This window comes from Trachypithecus francoisi, unplaced genomic scaffold (genome assembly GCF_009764315.1).
Source record: "Trachypithecus francoisi isolate TF-2019V2 unplaced genomic scaffold, Tfra_2.0 Lachesis_group2, whole genome shotgun sequence".
NCBI lineage: Eukaryota > Metazoa > Chordata > Mammalia > Primates > Cercopithecidae > Trachypithecus > Trachypithecus francoisi.
Window position 1 is genome coordinate 118779116 of NW_022681465.1, and position 19933 is coordinate 118799048.

The 19933-nt window shown below is 40.0% G+C and overlaps 1 protein-coding gene across 8 annotated transcripts in view; it reads right to left on the bottom strand.

Annotated features, from left to right (window-relative positions):
- Positions 1-19933, bottom strand: part of FBXW11 (F-box and WD repeat domain containing 11) — a 139652-nt gene that overhangs the window by 13570 nt on the left and 106149 nt on the right. For all 8 annotated transcript variants that reach the window (XM_033180292.1, XM_033180295.1, XM_033180290.1 and 5 more), the window contains 3 exons: positions 15442-15579; positions 2457-2575; positions 731-980 (listed from right to left, as the gene is read on the bottom strand). In XM_033180292.1, coding sequence (XP_033036183.1) covers positions 731-980; positions 2457-2575; positions 15442-15579 — 507 coding nt within the window. The remainder of the gene's footprint in view (positions 1-730; positions 981-2456; positions 2576-15441; positions 15580-19933) is intronic.

The window sequence follows — 19933 nt, forward strand, 5'->3', positions numbered from 1 at the left end:
CAGTTTGGCAGTTCTACAAGCCTGGGCAACAAAGTGAGACCCGGTCTCTACAAAAAAAAAGGGCGGGGGGGGGCAGGCCTGGTAGTGCCTGTACTCCCAGCTACGCCAGGAGGCTTAGATGGGAGCCTCAGGGGTCCCTGAGCTGAGGGACTGCTTGAGCCCAGGAGGTCAAGGCTGAAGTGAACCATGACTATGTCACTGCACTCCAGCCTGGGTGACAGAGTGAGATCCATCTTCAAAACAAAAAGTTAAACAGGGGGTTACCATCCTAAGAAAATTAAAAACATGAAAACTTCTACACTAATATTTATAGCATCATCATCTGTAATAGCCGAAAAAATAGAAACAACTAAAATGTCTATCAACTAATAAACAGAAGAACAATGAAATTTTATTCAGCCACTGGAAACAACAAAGTACTGGCTGGGTGTGGTGGCTCATGCCTCTAATCCCAACACTTTGGAAGGCCGAGGAATACTTGAGCCCAGGAGTTCAAGACTAGTCTGGGCAATATAGCAAGACCCCATCTGTACTTAAAACAACAACAACAAAAAAAGGGACAAAGCCGATATATGCTACAAAGCACATGGATGAACCTTGAAAACATTACACTAAGCACAGAGGAGAATAAAGATCTTGCCAGGTACCAGGTTGGTATAAGCCACCTCTGCTTTCTCTCTGTTCTAAAAGGGACAGGGGCAGGCAGGGTTATGACTGCAGACATACTTACTTTGATGGTCCTGTCACCAGAGGCGGACACAATGTACTTGTCGTCAAAGTCTACTACATTGACAGCAGCCCGGTGGCCAACCAGGACACGGCGTAAAGTGATATCGGTCGCAGAAGCCATGTCCCACACAGCAATGGAGCGGTCCTTGGAACAGGTCACCATCAGTCCATTGCTGAAGCGTAAGTGCAGTACGGCCTCATTGTGGTGGATCAATGTGTTAAGAACTTCACCCGTGTTGACATCCCACACTCTAGGAGAGAAGAGAAAAGCATGATGCTTAATTACGGAGACAGCCAGGAAATGATTCCGGCATCTGAGCTCTGTCTGGGTCTGCAATGGCTTGGATATGGTTTGTCTGACTCTACCGAATCTCATGTTGAAACTGATCCTCAGGGTTGGAGGTGGGGCCTGACAGGAGGTGTTTGGGTCATGGCGGTGGATCCCTCACAAATGACTTGGTGCCATTCTCATAGGAGGGAGTTCACTCTTCGTTCTGAGAGAACTGGCTGTTGAAAAGAGCCTAGCAGCTCCGCCCTCTCTCTTGCTTCTCTCTCACATGTAATCTGCATACACTGGCTCGCCTTTGCCTTCTGCCATGAGGAGAAGTAGCTTGAAGCCTTCATCAGAAGCAGATGCTGGTGCCATGCTTCTTGCAGAGCCTGCAGAACCATGGGTCAAATAAACCCCTTTTCTTTTATAAATTACCCAGCCTCGGGTATTCCTTTATAGCAACACAAATAGACTAAGACAGGGTCCATTCTTAATGAACCTAAGGGCATGATTAAAAGGTGCCCCTAAAAGCAATTTCTTTTTTTGCTGAGAAGTGCTGAGATGGTTTCAGAAAAAGTGGCTAATTCTGGCTCTGCTCAAGTTTAGGTATATTTAGCAGTCAGGTATTCAGGGATGGTGTTTGCAGGCTCATGCTGATGGCAAAAGACGATTCCTCAAGAAAGCAGATTTTGTATTGAGTCTGAGATAAAAGGAAGAAGGAGGCTTGTTGGCTGAAGAACTGAGAATGGTTCCAAGCTTACAGCTCTTGTTGACCTCTGACAGACCTCTGAGTCTATTATTTATCCACTGCAAACTGGGTAAGTCATGATGCCTCATGAATCACCACATCCACTTCTTTACTCAGCTGCTTTATGGACAAAGCCAGGGTCTCCCAACTGCTTCGTATGTCCAGGGATTTGGGGGCAGCACTTCCACATCATGGCTTTTCTGTAACCCTCATCTCCTAAGAGGACAAGTTCACACAGGGCAGAGGGGAAAAGACTCAGGCCTCTGAGGCTGAGACATGATCTCTGGCAGAAGCAGTGGTACGGAAGCACTGAGTCCAGGAGAGGATACTAGGCATGCTTCAAGCAGGGGTGGTGATGCTTTAGGCAGGGGTGGTGAAAGAGTCCCGGAGTGACTCCTGGAAGTGAGTGTCTCCTCTCTGCTCTGGACCACAGTTTCCCAAAAGAAGAAAGCCAGCCTAATACTTGGTACATGCTCTTACAGGAAAGCATGTTGTCATCTCTATAATGAACAGCAATAGGAATAGAACACCTTTAACAAAAATTAGCTTTCCTGCCTAATTTGCTCAAACATATCTACAATAAAAGTAGTTTGAAATACAGCATGTAAAAATGTAAGTGTGTGTATGCCTCTCCCAGAGGAGGATGTCAATCTCAGACTTTCTCAGGGAAGGCTTACAAGTTAAGACCAATGAAGCCAGATCACTCACCTCACTGTAGAATCTGAAGAGCCGGTTACAATGACACGCTCATCATACTGCAGACAGAGGACAGAGCCTGTGTGTCCCGTTAACACTTTCAAACATTCCAGGCTGGTTTTATCCCAAATCTATTGAGACAAGATTAGCCACAAACGATGATTATACTACATTTTGATGAATGTTACTGTCCCACCTTATGTTCTGATTATAAAATAGAACACACTTGGGTTACAGTAAGAAAGAAACACTGAATATCAAACAGGTAAGAAATGACAAGTAGGAATACAGACAATAGTGATTAACTACAAGGATAGATGTGCTATTTTCCTTAATTTGAACTCTTAGCTATTGATCTCATTACACTTATCAACAGCCTCATGAAGGGGACTTTTTAAAAATAAAATCTGTGAAAAGAATTCGCTCACTGGCTGGGTGCTGTGGCTCATGCCTATAATCCCAACATTTTGGGAGGCTGAGACAGAAGGATCACTTGAGCCCAGAAGTTCAAGACCAGCCTGGGCAACATAGCAAGTCAATCTCCATAAATGTGTGTGTGTGTGTGTGTGTGTGTGTGTATTTTTTTTTTTTTTTTTTTGAGATGGAGTCTCGCTCTGTCGCCCAGGCTGGAGTGCAGTGGCCGGATCTCAGCTCACTACAAGCTCCGCCTCCCGGGTTCACGCCATTCTCCTGCCTCAGCCTCCCGAGTAGCTGGGACTACAGGCGCCCGCCACCTCGCCCGGCTAGTTTTTTTGTATTTTTTAGTAGAGACGGGGTTTCACCGTGTTAGCCAGGATGGTCTCGATCTCCTGACCTCGTGATCCGCCCGTCTCGGCCTCCCAAAGTGCTGGGATTACAGGCTTGAGCCACCGCGCCCGGCCTTTTTTTTTTTTTTTAAATTACCCAGGCGTGGTGGTGTGTGTCCCTGTAGTCCCAGCTACTCAGGAGGCTGAAGTGACAGAATTGCTTGAGCCCAGAAGGCAAGGCTGCAGTGAGCTATAATCACACCACTGTACTCCGGCCTGGGTGACAAAGCAGAACCCTGCTTTGTCATTTTATTTTTATGTCTCGTAAAAATAAATAAATTAATAAAAAAAGAACTGGCTCACTCTCTGGAAAGCAACATGACAACATTTATTAAGACCTTTTACAAATGCATACCCCTATGTTTACAAAAATAAAAAGTGGAAAATGAAATGTCCAGCATTTCATAAAAGTCTCAAAGTAAACTATGAAAAGTATTTAACAAGAAAAGATCATGCTTAATTACAAAGTTAAGCATTTTTTAAAAATCAGAATAAAAATTATCTATAAAGTGACACAATGACTATATTTTTAAAAAGGAAAAAAGGATTAAAGGAGGTAAAATGTTGTCAACAGTTGTTTTCATGCTCTGAGTGTTCCTCTTCTCGCTTCTTTTACTGCCTCCATAGATTTGTCTTTTCCAGAATGTCACAGAGTTGGAATCATACAGTATGAAGCCTTTTTACATTGGCTTCTTTCACACAGTAATACATACTGAAGGTTCCTCCCTGTCTTTTCATGGCTTGATATACATTCCTTTTTCGTGCTGAAGATTATCCCATTGTCTAGATATACTACAGTTTATTTATCCATTCACCTACTGAAGGACACCTTGGTTGCTTCCAAGTCTGGGCAATCATCAGTAAAGCTGCCATAAACATCTGGGTGCAGGTTTTTCTGTAGATGTAAGTTTTCGATTCCGTTGTGTAAATACTAAGTAGCAACACTGCTGGATCATATGGTAGAAGTATGTTTAGTTTTGTAAGAACTGCCAAACTGCCTTCTGAAGTGGCTGTACCATTTTCTGTTTCTACCAGCAATAAATGAAAGTTCCTGTTCTATTGCTCCACATTCTCACCAGCATTGGGTGTTGTCAGTGTTCTGGATTTTGGCCACGCTAACAGGTGTGTAGTAGTGTCTCACTGTTATAATTCACATTTCCCTGATGGCTTACAATGTGGAACATCTTTTCACATGCTTATATGCCATCTGTATATCTTCTTTGGTGAGATGTCTGTTAAGGTCTATGCCTTATTTTTAAAAATCAGGTTAATCTAATTGTTTATTTTCTTACTGCTAAGATTCAAGAGTTCTTTGTATGTCTTTTGCATATATTTTCTCTAGTCTGTGGTTTGTTTTCTCATTCTCTAGACAATGTCTCTCACAGAAATTTTTAATTTTAACAAAGTCCAGCTTATTAATTCTTTATTTCATGGGTCATGCCTTTGGTATTATATCTAAAAAATCATCAACAAACTCAAGATCATCTAGATTTTCTCCTATGTTATACTCTACGAATTTTATGGTTTTGTGTTTTACAATTAGGTCTTTAATCCATTTTAATTTTTGTGAAGTACATAGGATCTGTGTTTAGATTGTTTAGGGGTAAGGGAGGCAATATGGTGTCTAATTGCTTCTGCCCCATTTGTTGAAGACACAATCTCTTCTCCACTGTATTGTCTTTGCTCCTTTGCAAAAGATCAGCTGACTATACTTATGAAGGTATATATTTCTGGGCTCTCTATTCTGTTCCATGGATCTAGTTGTCTATTCTGTTGCCAGCACGACATTATTGTGATTATTGCAGTTTTACAGTAATTCTTGAAGTAGGGTAGCGTTAGTCCTCTGTCTTTATTCTACTTCAATATCATGCTGGTTTTTGCTTTTCCATATAAACATTACAGTCAGCTGGTAGATATCTACAAAATAACTTGCTGGGATTTTGACTGAGACTGCATTGAACCTATAGACCAATTTGGGAAGAAATGACTGACATCCTCACAACAGTCTTCCTACCCATGAGCATGAAATGTCTCTCCCCATTTATTTAGTTCTTTGAGTTCTTTAATCAGTCTTACAGTTTTCTTCACATAGATCTTATACATATTTTGTTAGATTTATACCTAAGTATTCCATTTTGGTGGGGGGATGCTAATATAAATGTTATTGTGTTTTTTGTAATGGAGTCTCACTCTGTCACCCAGGCTGGAGTGCAATGGCGCGATCTTGGCTCACTGAAACCTCTGCCTCCCAGGTTCAAGCGATTCTCCTGCCTCAGCCTCCTGAGTAGCAGGACTACAGGCGCCCACCACACCTGGCTAATTTTTGTATTTTTAGAAGAGATGGAGTTTTGCCATGTTGGCCAGGCTGGTCGCGAACTCCTGACCTCAGATGATCCACCCACCTCGGCCTCCCTGAAGTGCTGTACAGGCGTGAGCTACTGCGCCCAGCCATGTTATTGTGTTTTTAATTTCACATTCCACTTTTTCATTGCTGGTATATGGGTAAGCAAATGACTTATGTACATTAACTTTGTATCCCGCAAACCTGTTGTAACCATTTATTAGTTCTAGGAGGTTTTCTTTTGTTGATGCTTTTTTTTCTACAATCATGTCATCTACAAGCAAAGACAGTTCTAATGCTTCCTTCTCAATTTGTATACCTTTTATTTCCTCTTGACTTACTGTGTTATCTAGGAGTTCTAATACAATGTTGAAAAGTAGTGGTGAGTGGGGACATCTTTGTCTTATTCCTGATCTTAGTGGGAAAGTTTCACATTTCTCAGTACTGTGTACGAATGTTAGCTATAGGCTTTTTGTAGATACTCTTTATCAAGTTAAGGAAGTTCCCCTCTATTCATAGTTTACTAAGGGTTTTTATCATTAAAGAGTGTTCAATTTTGTCAAACACCTTTTCTGCATATATTGACGTGATTTTCTTCTTTGGCTTACTGATATGATGGATTACATTAACTGACTTTTGAAGGTTAAACATGAAGATATTGGTCTGTGGTTTTCTTAGAATGTCTTTATCTAGTTTAGTACTAAGGTAAGGATGGCCTCATAGAATCAGTGACGAAATATCCTCTCTTCTTCTATCTTCTGGAAGAGATTGTAGAGAACTGATGTAATTTCTTACTTAAAATGTTTGACAGAATTCACCAGTAACCCATCTGGGCCTAGTGCTTTCTGTTTTGGAAGGTAATTAATTATCGACTAAATTCCTTCAACAGATAAAGGCCTACTCAGATTATCTATTTGTTTTTATGTCAATTTTGGCAGACTGTGTCTTTCAGGGAATGATTTCATGTAAATTATCAAATTTGTAGATATATTATTTTATTATGCATTTAATGCTCATGAGACCTATAGTGATGTCTCCTCTTTCATTTCAATATTAGGAATTTAAGTCCTGTTTTTTCCTACGTTAGCATAGCTAGGAGCTTACCATTTTACTCATCTTTTCAAAGACACATCTTTTGGTTTCCTTAATTTTTTCTATTGACTTCCTGTTATCAATTTCACTGATCTCTGCCCTAATTTTCATTAACTCTTTTATTCTGCTTACTATGGATTTAAACTGTTCTTTTTCTAGTTTCCTAAGGCGGAAGCTTAGATGACTGATTTTAGTCTGTTTTCTTTTCTAATATATGTACCCAAAACTATAAAATTCTAAGCTTTCACTGCATCCCACAGATTTTGATAACTTGGGTTTTCATTTTCATTTAGTTATACCCACCCACACACGCACACATGTGCACACACACAGGGAAGGAGCAGAGAAAGTCTCACACTGTCACTCAGGCTGAAATACAGTGACACAATCACAGCTTACTACACCTTTGACCTCCCGGGCTCAGGTGATCCTCCCACCTCAGCCTCTTGAGTAGCTGGGACTACAGATGCATGCCACAATGCCCAGCTAATGTTTTCTAATTTTTTTGTAGAGATAGGGTCTCCCTATGTTGCCCAGGCTTGTCTCAAACTTCTGGGCTCAAGCAATCCTCCCACCTCAGCCTCCCAAAGTGCAGGGATTACAGACGTGAACCACTGTACCCAGCCTCAAAATATTTTTAAAATTTCTCTTGAGATTTCTTCTTTGATCCATGTGTTAGAATTATGTTACTTAATCTTAAAGTATTTAGGAATTTTTCCAGCTTCTTTTTGTTACTGATTTCTAGTTTATATCCACTTGTGGTATGATCAGATATTGTATTAATTTCTAGCCTTTCATTTTTTTACTGATTTTTTAAATTTATTTTTTATTTTTCCATAAGCTATTGTACAGGTAGTATTTGGTTACCTAAGTTCTTTAGTGGTGATTTGTGAGATTCTGTTGCACCCATCACCCAAGCAGTATATACTGCACCATATTTGTAGTCTTCTATCCCTCGCCCCCCTCCCACTTGTCCCCCAAGTCCCCCAAGTCCAATGCATCATTCTTATGCCTTTGCGTCCTCATAGCTTAGCTCCCACATAACAGTGAGAACAATATGATGTTTGGTTTTCCATTCCTGAGTTACTTCACTTAGCATAACAGTCTCCAATCTCATCCAAGTCACCGCAAATGCTGTTAATTCATTCCTTTATGTGGCTTCATAGTATCCCGTCTTATATACAATCACAGTTTCTTTATCCACTCGTTGAGTGATGGGCATTTGGGTTGGTTCCACAATTTTGCAACTGTGAATTGTGCTGCTATAAACATGCATGTGCAAGTGTCTTTTTTGAATAATGACTTCTTTTCCCCTGGGTAGACACCCAGTAATGGGATTGCTGGATCAAATGGTAGTTCTACTTTTAATTCTTTAAGAAATCTCCACACTGTTTTCCATAGTGGCTGTACTAGTTTACATTTCCACCAGCAGTGCAGAAGTGTTCCCTGTTCACCACATCCACACCAGCATATACTGTTTTTTGATTTTTTGATTATGGCCATTCTTGCAGGAGTGAGGTGGTATCACATTGTGGTTTTGATTTGCATTTCTCTGATCATTTTTTCATGTTTGTTGAGAATTTTTTCGTATGTTGAGCATTTTTTCATACGTGTGTTGACTATTTTGTATATCTTTTGAGAATTGTCTATTCGTGTCCTTAGCCCACTTTTTGATGGGACCGTTTTGTTTTTTTTCCTGTTAATTTGAGTTCATTGTGTTTGTTTTTTTCTTATTGATTTGAGTTCATTGTAGATTCTGGATATTAGTTCTTTGTCAGATGTATAGATTGTTAAGATTTTATCCCAATCTGTAGGCTGTTTACTCTGCTAACTGTTCCTTGTGCTGTGCAAAAGCTCTTTAGTTCAATTAGGTCCCAGCTATTTGTCTTTGTTTTTGTTGTATTTGCTTTTGGTTCTTGGTTATGAAATCCTTGCTAAGCCAATGTCTAGAAGGGTTTTTCCAATGTTATCTTCTGGAATTTTTATAGATTCAGGTCTTAGGTTTGAAGTCCTTAATCCATACTGACTTGACTTTTGTATAAGGTGAGAGATGAGGATCCAGTTTCATTCTCCCGTATATGGCTTGCCAATTATCACAGTACCATTTGTTGAAAAGGATATCCTTTCACCACTTTTATATTTTTGTTTGCTTTATCAAAGATCAGTTGGCTGTAAGTATTTGGGTTTATTTCTGGGTTCTCTATTCTGTTCCATTGGTCTATGTCCCTATTTTTGAACTAGTACCACACTGTTTTGGTGACTATAGCATTATAGTATAGTTTGAAATCAGGTAGTGTGATGCCTCCAGATTTGTTCTTTTTGCTTAGTCTTGCTTTGGCCACATGGGCTCTTTTTTGGTTCCACGTGAATTTTAGAATTGTTTTATCTAATTCTGTGAAGAATGAGAAAGGAATAGTTATGTCCTTTCCTGGTTTGGGTATTAGGTGGTATTTTGATGGGTACTGAATTGAATTTGTAGATTGCTTTTGGCAGTATGGTCATTTTCACAATATCGATTCTACCCATCCATGAGCATGGGATGTGCTTCCATTTGTTCATGTCATCTGTGATTTCTTTCAGCAGCGTTTTGTAGTTTTCCCTGTAGAGGTCTTCTGACTCCTTGATTAGGTATATTCCTAAGTATTTTATTTTTTTGCAGCTATTGTAAAAGAGGTTGAGTTATTGATGTGATTCTCCACTTAGTCACTGTTGGTGTATAGAACAGCTACGAATTTGTGTACATTAATCAAAAGGAAATGCTATCAACAGGCCTTCAAGAAGGGAAGCGTTCTATAGTTCCATGACTAGGTCTCGGTCTTTTAGTGAGCCTATACCTCTAGACTTCACAAGTACTTCTTAGTTCTCCCTCACCCCTTTATGTGGGACCACATAGATGAGGAAGCTGGAGTTGTGTATTTCCCTTCCCCAGGTCAGCCAGGTTCTATAAAATCTCAGCACTTTAGGCTCTGGCTAAGCAGTTCCTACTGAAGGTAGACCTTGTCAGGAGGTACAGAATAACCTAGTATAGTTAAAAAGGTTTATTTTCCCTCCCCACTGCTGGAAACACAAGGGCATTTTTTCTGTGATAATCACTGAGAGAACCTAGTAGAGCTCTTGGAGGTAAAACTTACAAAAGTGTGGTGGGGAGCCCTGATGACTGGCTCCTCCTCAGTTTATACTTCTCAGACTTGTCCCACACTGAACCTCCAGCAATTTTTCAATTACAGTTCAGTTTACCCTACTACCTAGGCACTGGTTCTCCTGGATGTTTCTGCGCCAGTGAATTATGATTCTCTGTATTTGCCTGTCTCTCCAATTTGTGGGGCAGCAGCTTCTCCTGTGACCTCACTTCTCTTACGAATCTGAGTAGAATGGCTGATTTTTCAGTTTGTTCGGATTTTTACTTGTTGTCAGAACAAGCAGCACCTTCTTACATACCAAACCCACTCCCTTCTTTTAATCTTTCCAGTGTTTCCAAGTTATCGATATTGTTGATATTTCATGGGAGATGAGAATGTTTTCAAAGATTAAACTATTAAAAATAGACTGTGCACCTATTTCTTGACATGTACAACAATACCATCATAATTTTTAAGACTCTATAGTTTACTGCAAATGAACAAGATTTTATAAACGATGTAGACACTGAAGTATAATATCTTTCCACAATAGCAAAGCTTGATTTTATTTTCTGACCTAATGGAACCTGAGTTATTTTTAAAGTGATTAGTGATCAAGGATTGGTGCAGAATAAGGTAAAAAAAAGGTTTCCAACCACTGGTCTAGATAATCTCTTCAAAGCGTACTTCTGCTCTACTATTCTATGTCTTATAAATCAAATGGATGTGCCACAATTAAGATAATTCTTTTGAAAACACATCTAGTGTAAATGAATTCCAAGCCCACAGCCAGACTATGTTTTGACAAGGCTGTTATAAACTATTCTTATCTATTTCTTAAAGAAAAACTACCAGTATTAAATAGTAGCATATGTTACCCTTTCTAGAGATCCTGGTAGCCACAGATTAGGGCTATCAAGTATACGTAAAAATAGAGTTCTGTGGGCCAGGAGCAGTGGCTCACACCTGTAATTTCAGCACTTTGGTAGGCCGAGGCAGGCGGATCACTTGAGGTCAAGAGTTTGAGACCAGCCTGGCCAGCATAGCGAAACCTCATCTCTACTAAAAACACAAAAAATTAGCCAGGCCTGGTGGCGGGCACCTGTAGTCCTAGCTACTCAGGAGACTGAGGGAGGAGAATCACTCGCTTGAACCTGGGAGGTAGAGGTTGCAGTGAGCCGAAATCGTGCCACTGCAATCCTGCCTGGGCAACACAGAGAGACTCTGTCTCAAAAAAATAGAAAAAAAAATTAAAAATAGAGTTCCGTGGTCAAATAAGTTTTGGAACTTGGGAAACACTGGGTGCCTCTATTGTAGGCATTCTCAGAGCCTTTCTATGCCACTGTATCCTGTGAATTTCTAAGCTGGAGACACAGCATGCAGTGTTATCTAAACTTCTTTGGAGGGCATTATTCTCTGCCTAGAATGTCTGCTAACATCCTCTAGATTCACATCCACAGAGTATCTTTTCGTAATCACTGCCATACATATAGGAAACCAACAGAACAGTTTCTTATATTCTATAATTCAGAGTGTGTTTGACCTAGGTAGCTGAATTACTAAAATTCCACTATTCCACTTTTTAAAAAACAAACAAAAAATAAAAATTAAAAAAAAAAAGCAGAAAAGTTTTATTTCACCCAAAGTAGAACAATAACAGAAAATAGGGCCAAGATGGAGAAAGCCCACCGCAACCTATCTCTCCAGTTGATTATAACTAAAAACTCTGATAAAAACTAGTTGAGAACTCTGAAAAGTCAGGGGGAAGGCAGTTGTGGCAAGGGGTCAAAATGTGAAGAAACAATCCACATGGGGGTGAATTTGCCATTATTTTTGTTTCTTGCTTTCTCTCTTCTTTGTTTTTTGTCTTTTGTTTTAAATTGAGACAGAGTCTTGCTCTGAATTGCAGTGGTGTGATCCTGGCTCACTGCAACCTCTGCCTCCTGGGTTCAAGCAATTCTCATGCCTCATCCTCCCGAGTAGCTGGGATTACAGGTGCCCACCACCACGTCTGGCTAATTTTTTGTATTTCTAGTAGAGATGGGGTTTCACCATGTTGGCCAGGCTGGTCTTGAACTCCTGGCCTCAAAGTGATCCATCCACCTCAGCCTACCAAAGTGCTGGGATTACAGGCATGAGCCACCAACACCTGGCTTTTCCTCTTTTCTTTCTATTGTGGCTTTTGCTCAAAGGCAGGCCCTGACCAGGAAGCTATAGTGAAATAGCAATACATGCAGCTAAAGTTCTGAAAGAAATCCCTCTTTCTAGGCAGAGGGGCTGGAAAAAAGAGATCCCTGGGGGTTTCTTTTCTCTCTTTTCTCATAGGGCTCATGGCTCCAGTCATGAAGATGTACTACAGAACAATGGAATGGATAACAAAAATTCCAAGAGTGACCCAATTTTTCTGGCCAGAGGAAAAGGAAAAAAGTGTCCTTATGAGCTGAAGAGACACAGGGAAAACCAAGAGAAAAGAACTAGAAATAAAAGAACCCAAACAACACATGACTTGGGCTTACCCTTGAGCTGTATATGCACAGAACAGACTGAACCAGCACAGCAAAGGCTGTATAACTAAGCTGGTATTTCAAGCACTGCTGAAGCCTCAGATTAACCTCTGAGTAGTGAAAGCCCATGACAGACCCAAAGTGGCACGGCAAAGGCTTTGAACAGTGGAAAAGAGATTAGAACCATCCCCCCAACCCCTCCGATGATGCCAAGACAGAACTTGTGTTCTGAACCCAACTAAGTTGACTAACTGCTTAAAAACACACTTACCCAAAAACATCCCCCAGAGGATTATAACAGGACCCACAGTCTTTACAACGTAATATCCACAATGCCCAAAATACGAGTTTAAATTACCTGGCATACAAAAATCAAGAAAAATGAAAAGTCTCAGGGGACTGGACAATCAACAGATGTCAAGCTGGAGGTTACCCAGATGCTGACATGGTTAAAGATGTGAAGCAGTTACTCTAACTATACTCCACAGGATAAAGATAAACGTGCTTGAAGCGAATGAAAAACAGAAAATTCTCAGCAGAGAAATAGAAACTGTAAAATATCATAGCTGAAATTAACTCACTTGATGGGGTGGGGAGGGTAACAGGAGAATAGAGATGAAGAGATGAAAAATTCAGTCAACCTGAAGATAGGACAATAGAAATTATCCAGAAGGGAGAGGAAAAAAGATTGAAAACAACGTGGAACAATATCTAATTTTGATCTAATATTTATGTGATTAAAATTTCAGAAGGAGAAATTGGTACAGAAAAAAATATTTGAAAAAATAATGGCTGAAGACTACTGAAATGTAAGTAATGAAAGACATAAATTTACAGATTCAACGAGTTCAGAGAAAGGCTTCTTGGATATAATATAGAAAGCACGATCCATAAAAGAAAAAACTGGTAAGTTGGACTTCATCAAAATTAAAATCTTCTGTCAAGTACAGTGGTTCACACATGTAATCTCAGCATTTTTGGGAGGTCTGGGTGGGCAGATCATCTGAGGCCAGGAGTTCAAGACCAGCCTGGCCAACATGACCCCGTCTCTACTAAAAATACAAAAATTAGCTGGGCATGGTGGCGTACGCCTGTAGTCCCAGCTATTTGGGAGGCTAAGGCGTAAGTGTTGCTTGAACCCAGGAGGTGGAGGTTGAAGTAAGCCAAGATCATGCCCCTGCACTCCAGCCTGGGTGACAGAGTGAGACTCCATCTCAAAAAAAAAAAAAAATTAAAATTTTTTGCTCTGTTAAAAGAGATCTTTAAGAAAATTACAAGATGGCCAGGCATGGTGGCTTACGCCTGTAATCCCTGCACTTTGGGAGGCTGAGGCAGGTGGATCATCTGAAGTTGGGAGTTTGAGACCAGCCTGACCAACATGGAAATACCCTGTCTCTAATAAAAATACAAAAAATTATCTGGGCGTGGTGGCGCATACCTATAATCCTAGCTACTCGGGAGGCTGAGGCAGGATAATCACTCAAACCCAGGAGGCGGAGGTTGCAGTGAGCTGAGATTGAGCCATTGCACTCTAGCCTGGGCAAGGGTAAAACTCTGTCTCAAAAAAATATTTTTTTAATAAAAAGAAAATGAAAAGACAACTCACTAATTGGGAAAAATATATGCAAAACGTATCTAACAAACGACTTGTATCTAGACTACATGAAGAACTCTAAAAACTCAATAATAAAAAAAAAGAACCCATTTTAAAAATGGGTAAAAGATCCGAAAAGAAACTTCACCAAAGAAGATGGCAGGTAAGCACGTAGAAAGATGCTCACTATCATCACTGGGGAAATGCGAATTTAAAGCAAAATGAGGTATGTTCACGTACCTATTAGAATGGCTAATATCAAAAAAACTGAGACGATCAAGGGCTGACAACGATACAGAACAAAAGCAACTCTCAGGCCGGGTACAGTGGCTGCTCACACCTGTAATCCCAGCACTTTGGGGCAGGCGCATTACTTGAGGTCAGGAGCTCAAGATTAGCCTGGGCAACATGGCAAAACACCATCTCTACTAAAAACAAAAAAATTAGCTAGGCGTGGTGCCATGTGCCTGTAGTCCCAGCTACTAAGGAGGCTGAGGTAGGAAGGCAGGAGAATTGCTTGAACCCAGGAGGCAGGTGACAGAGACAGACTCTGTCACAAAAAAAAAAAAAAAAAAAAAAAAAGGCAACTCTCATCACTGTTGATGGGAACGTGAAATGGTACGGGCACTGTGGAAAGCAGCTGGGCAGTTTCTTAGCAGGTGAAACATACACTTACCATATGAGCCAGCAACCTCACTCCTCAGTTTTCACCCAATGAACTAAAAATTTAGGTTCCCCAAAAAACCTACAGGTATATAATTATGGTAGCTTTATTCATAATTTTAAGAAACTGGAAACAACACAAACATCCTTCAACAGGTGAACGGGTAAGCACAGGAAAGAGGCAAAAAAGTCCAGGAAAATAAAAGGGCAGGACAAGGGAATTAGGGGAATGAGAGAGCTGCTCCATGTAACAGTTATACACCTCTGTGTGTTTATCAAAACTCACATAATTATACAACAGAAGAGCAAACTTCCCTGTTTGTAAGTTACAATGTTTTTTTACAAAATTTTAAAAACTCGATGCTTTCTAAAATATGAGGACATAAGCTACAATGTAAAATAAAATCAAATTAGATCAGCCATCAAACAGATTAAACATAAGAAATAATACAGTGTATCTACTATTGAAAAGTTAATGAAAACAATATAAGTTGCTCTATCATTCTGTGGTATTATTATTTGAGTCCTTCTCAGAAACCATAAAAGGTAATGGCTTTGGTTTATAAACTACCAATACTCTTACCAGCCGGCAAAGCAATCAAGAGCCCTGTGATACTGGGATATTTTCTATTTACACCTAATACAGAATATAGAATGTGACTGTGCTTAAAGAGGGATAAGAAGTGAGACAATCCAGGATCTTGTATTAGTTACGGGGAAATGCTCTGGCTCTAGTTCTTTAGAACTACACGGAGAGCTGCCAAGATTGAGTGGAAGAGATAAAAACCAATCTGGAGTAAATGGAAAGATTGTCACATCTAGTGTCTAACACATAGCCACGATTCTAAAAATAATACATATAAAATTCAGTCATTCACCTTAATAGAATTATCTCGTAGGCCACTGATAATCTTTTCATCATCATACTGTAAACAGTAGACACCTTTACTATTTTCAGAGCGGCACTGAATCCTCTGCAAGTTGTGTCGTCCACACCGCCAGTTAGATTCTATAGTCTAGGGGAAAAAGGAGACAAGAGATGAGTTTTTGTGAATCAACTTATTCTATTAGGTTTCAGACTTTGGCGTTGCTTCCAGAAACAGCATACCACCGATACCCCAATCTTGGTTTGCCTAACTGTCTGTGGATAGGATCATGCTCTTTTCCAAGTAAGATATTAACCCAACAATCTTTTCTCTTAAACTTTCCCTGCCCATCTGGCAACTATCATAGGATTTCCAATGAGTTTTGGATTGGGCTTGAAAAAACTGGCCTAGACAGAATTCAGTATGTTTAAAGAATGCCATGTGCACCCAAAACACGCAAATAAATAGTAACTCATTGGGTCGCTCCCTAATGCCAATTAAAAACCATCATTAAGCATATATTGACAATCTACATACCCAAACAAAGCATTGTCTTGATCACTGAGGAAAGATATTGAGCAACTACTATAAGCCAACTACATAGGAAGAATTTTATCATTTTTAACCTTCCTAATGTTTCTGTAGAGTAAAAATGGTACACTTCAGCCCTGGATTCTTGTTCCTCTTATCATTTACGCAACATTTGCTGAGATGTTAATATATTCCAGTTACCGTGCTAGGCACTGAGGATAAAAAGATCAACAGGAGACATACGAATTCAGGGAGGCACCACTCCAATGTTTAGACCCATGGCGTCTGGAATAGACAGACACTAAACTAAGATTATTTGGTTAAATGATCCATACAATAACCTTGGAAGGAAGGAAGTACTTATTATTTCCTTTTTACAAACAAGAAAACAGAGTTTAATTTGCCTGCAGCCACAAAATCAGTAATCAGAGCAGCTGGAAATCACACTCAGTTCTTTCTGACTCTGAACCCATATTTTGCTACTAACATATTCAATACAAAGCAGGATGGGCTTGCCTCTTGAGGCAGTGCACACAGAACGTAAGATCAGTAACAATTCCAAAAGTGCCAAATGAGTGATAAAAATTCTAAGTGCTGCAGGACTTAAGGGAGATAATGAGCTCCATAGCCTGGACCACTGGGCCAAGTTTAGTGAAGAAGTAGGTCATACCCAGAGCACCAGAAGACCTAACCTCTGGGAGTAGATATAAGTGATTTTTAAGGCTCAAAAGATACAATGTCTCTACTAAGAGTAACTAAAGTCTGAATTCCTGATCCTTGAAATTAGGGGAAAATAGGGATTTCAATAACCTGTTACACTTCAGGATATAGTTTCTCTCTCAGTAGCTAATTATTTCTCTATAGCTAAAAGTCTAATTATCTGCTTTGCTGAAGAAAGGAGTACTTAATTACTGGCTCTACTGACATCTAACAAACTATTTCTTCTTATTTTGAAGATAGTATCCTTCTGTGCACTCTAAAATCTTAAAATTAACTGAAAGCTATGTGCCAGGCACTATGCTTTCCTAACACTATACCACTCACTTTATATATTTTGTAGCTAATTTAATCGTAACTCCGAAGCAGGAATCATTGTTTGCATTTTATAGAAAAGGAAATGGAGGGTTGGAGATATCGATACACGTATACTTAAAAAGTGAATATTTCCATAATTTGTGGCCCCAGCGCTTATTAGCAAGAGTCCTGGAAACACGGTATCTTCCCTCAAGGAGCTCCCATACACATCTGTGAGGGCAGGATGGCGTATTTCCAATGCCCAGGAGATGAACAGACGTGCCATGGAGATGCCAGGAGAGAGGAAATACTCATTTGTCCATCTGCCACCAAGTCAGAACTTCCTAGCCTGGGTCATCATCTCTAGTGACTTGGTAAAATATTAGACATACAAAAGCACACTTCAAAATAAAAAAAAATAAAAAATAAAAAAACATAACCCAACCAGCTCTGCTACCTCTATCAAAGTAGACAACGGATCTGTCCGGATAAGCAACTTTTTTATTTAAAAAGAGGTCCAGAATACAGGCATTTCTTAAGCAGAACTCAACGCATGGAATCATTTAGAGAAACAATGTATTTTTAGATAGTGATTAAGCCATCTCAGCATGCTGAGCACTCCAGGAAAATGCTGATTTAGTAGGCAGATGTACTGGTAACAACTCTACTTTGTGGCCAGTGACTCTTGGCAGTGGTTACAAATGTTCACATTATACCCTCTGGGGGCCCACAGAGTTGCTACAGAATGTATGAGTTCATATGAACCCAAAGTATTACAAAGATGAATACATAATATGTTTTTACATATATGCCAGGTGTTACCAAGCTGTTCTTAGGTTTAAGAGGTATACAATTGCTTTAAGATGACACTGAAGCAGTAAGTAGCTTTGTTTCGCTTTATATTTCAATGACTAGAAAAGGCACATTTACTACCGCATGAGAGTTTGAGGAGGAAACAATTATTTTAATTTAAAAGAGGGGGTGGGGGAAATCCCTATACCAAAAAGAATTTCCTACATGCTCTCCCACTACTCTAAAATGTTTCCTAGAAGTGGGTGACGTGGCTACAATCTTTAACTGTATCCAAAACCCTGAAGACGCAGCAGAGAAGACTGCACAGAGGAGCCAGGGTCCTCTGTACACACTCAGCCTATGATACATCAGTCCCCTGAGATGTCTGGACAGAGGATGACAACAACATTAAAGGCTGGGCTATACTCTCTATCCCCAACCCTCAAGTAAGAGCTAGGGAAGAGGACCTCACAAAAGCTCTGCTAGATACCAGATTTTCATTCTAAGTTGAACGGAAGTTAGCAAATGGCTTAGCTTCTCAACACTTACAAAAAGCCTACTTTTCTCAAATAAGTTTCTGCATTTTAAAAGAAACAGTTTGTCAACCAATTCTTGATGTGTCATTTTACAAAGTCCTCACCTAGGCCTGTTTTAGAAATCATCAGTTTCTTGAATCCCAAAATGTAGCTTGTTTTGAAAAGCCATGAAAGAGACACGGAGCCAGATCAGGGAGTTGACTGCTTTGCTGCGCACCAACCCTGGGTAATTCCTCTTCTCAATTCCCAAGGCCACCTGCACAAAAAAGCAGCACTTCCTGTCAACTACGCCAGCCTAAAAAACTACCCCCATGATGTCTGACGACCTCGACTTTTACCTGAATGCTTATAAGCCAGGTCTTTTTTTTTTTTAGAAAAACTAGACCTTTAAAACTGGCAGGTAGCCCACTGTGGTAGAAAATACCTAGGTCAAGTAGCAACTTCGGCAAAGGACTTCCACTGCTGTAAAGATGGGAAGAGTAATATCTACTCCCTCAAAACCACTGTTAAGGTTCAAATGAGATTATGTATGTAAGTTCTCATTATAGTGCCAGCAAATGGTAGTTACGTTCTTCTTCAGTTGTTGAAAACGTTAACCAAAAAGAAAGTGGGCTGCAACAACAAATACATAATTCTCACAAAGTTGCCAGAAATCGTTGTCTCAGTCTAGGCTGATATTTAATGCTAATAAGCCTGAGCCTTCCCCAACCATTCCCAGGAAGAGGCTCAGCCTTCAAATGGAATCCAACTATTATCCTAATGCCAGCAGCAGGAATAGAGGTCATACACAGGTGCATCTCTTTAATTATGTGGATACCTATCATTTCACTTAGCCATCATGTGGTATGGCTACTGTAGAGGAATATTTCATGTTTTTGAGAACTTGTAAAATCCCCTTACCCTGCGCAAATTTTCAAAATACTGGGAAAGTAGCCATGATACACAGAGTATACAGCGGCATTTAAATTGGCAATAGAGTGAAAACAGATGTCTGAGTATGGAGGAATAACATTATTTTTAGAAGCCTAAACACAACTGGGTGGGTGGGCAAGTTTTGACATTTTCTGGTCAGGACAATGTTAATATCAGGTTTGCAAACCACAAAAAAAACCCCCCACTCTCCCTGAATAAAATGTGGCTTATTAAAAGGTGTGATGCAACACACCATCATTTTCCCAGTGGTCTGTCCAAGAAGAGCACTTCAAAGGCTTCAATGCAATGAATGAAGAGAGGAAGAAGGTAGATTACTTGAATGAGTTTGTCACTACTCAAATGGCAAAAGAGAAAAATCCAAGTTCAGAATACCAGAACTCTAGGGCTGCTATAGCAACTCCCAACTCTCTGTTAATGGACACTTGGGGGCACGCTAGAGTGAAAGCAGCATGGACTTTGGAGTAAAAATCTCAGCTTTGACAATTTGAGGATTAAATTAAATCACTTGTAGCAAAGTATCTACAGTCAGCCCACCATTAACGGTAACAACAACAACAACAACTAAGACTCTAGACAGCAAAGGAGAATATGGCTGCTTCTTTTAGGAGTGAGCCTCGGGTTTTCTAGGAATTCCTTCTTAATTCAGAGGCCCTCTAAACCCTCTCTATGTGTGGCAAGAACACCCAGGCGGGATGAGC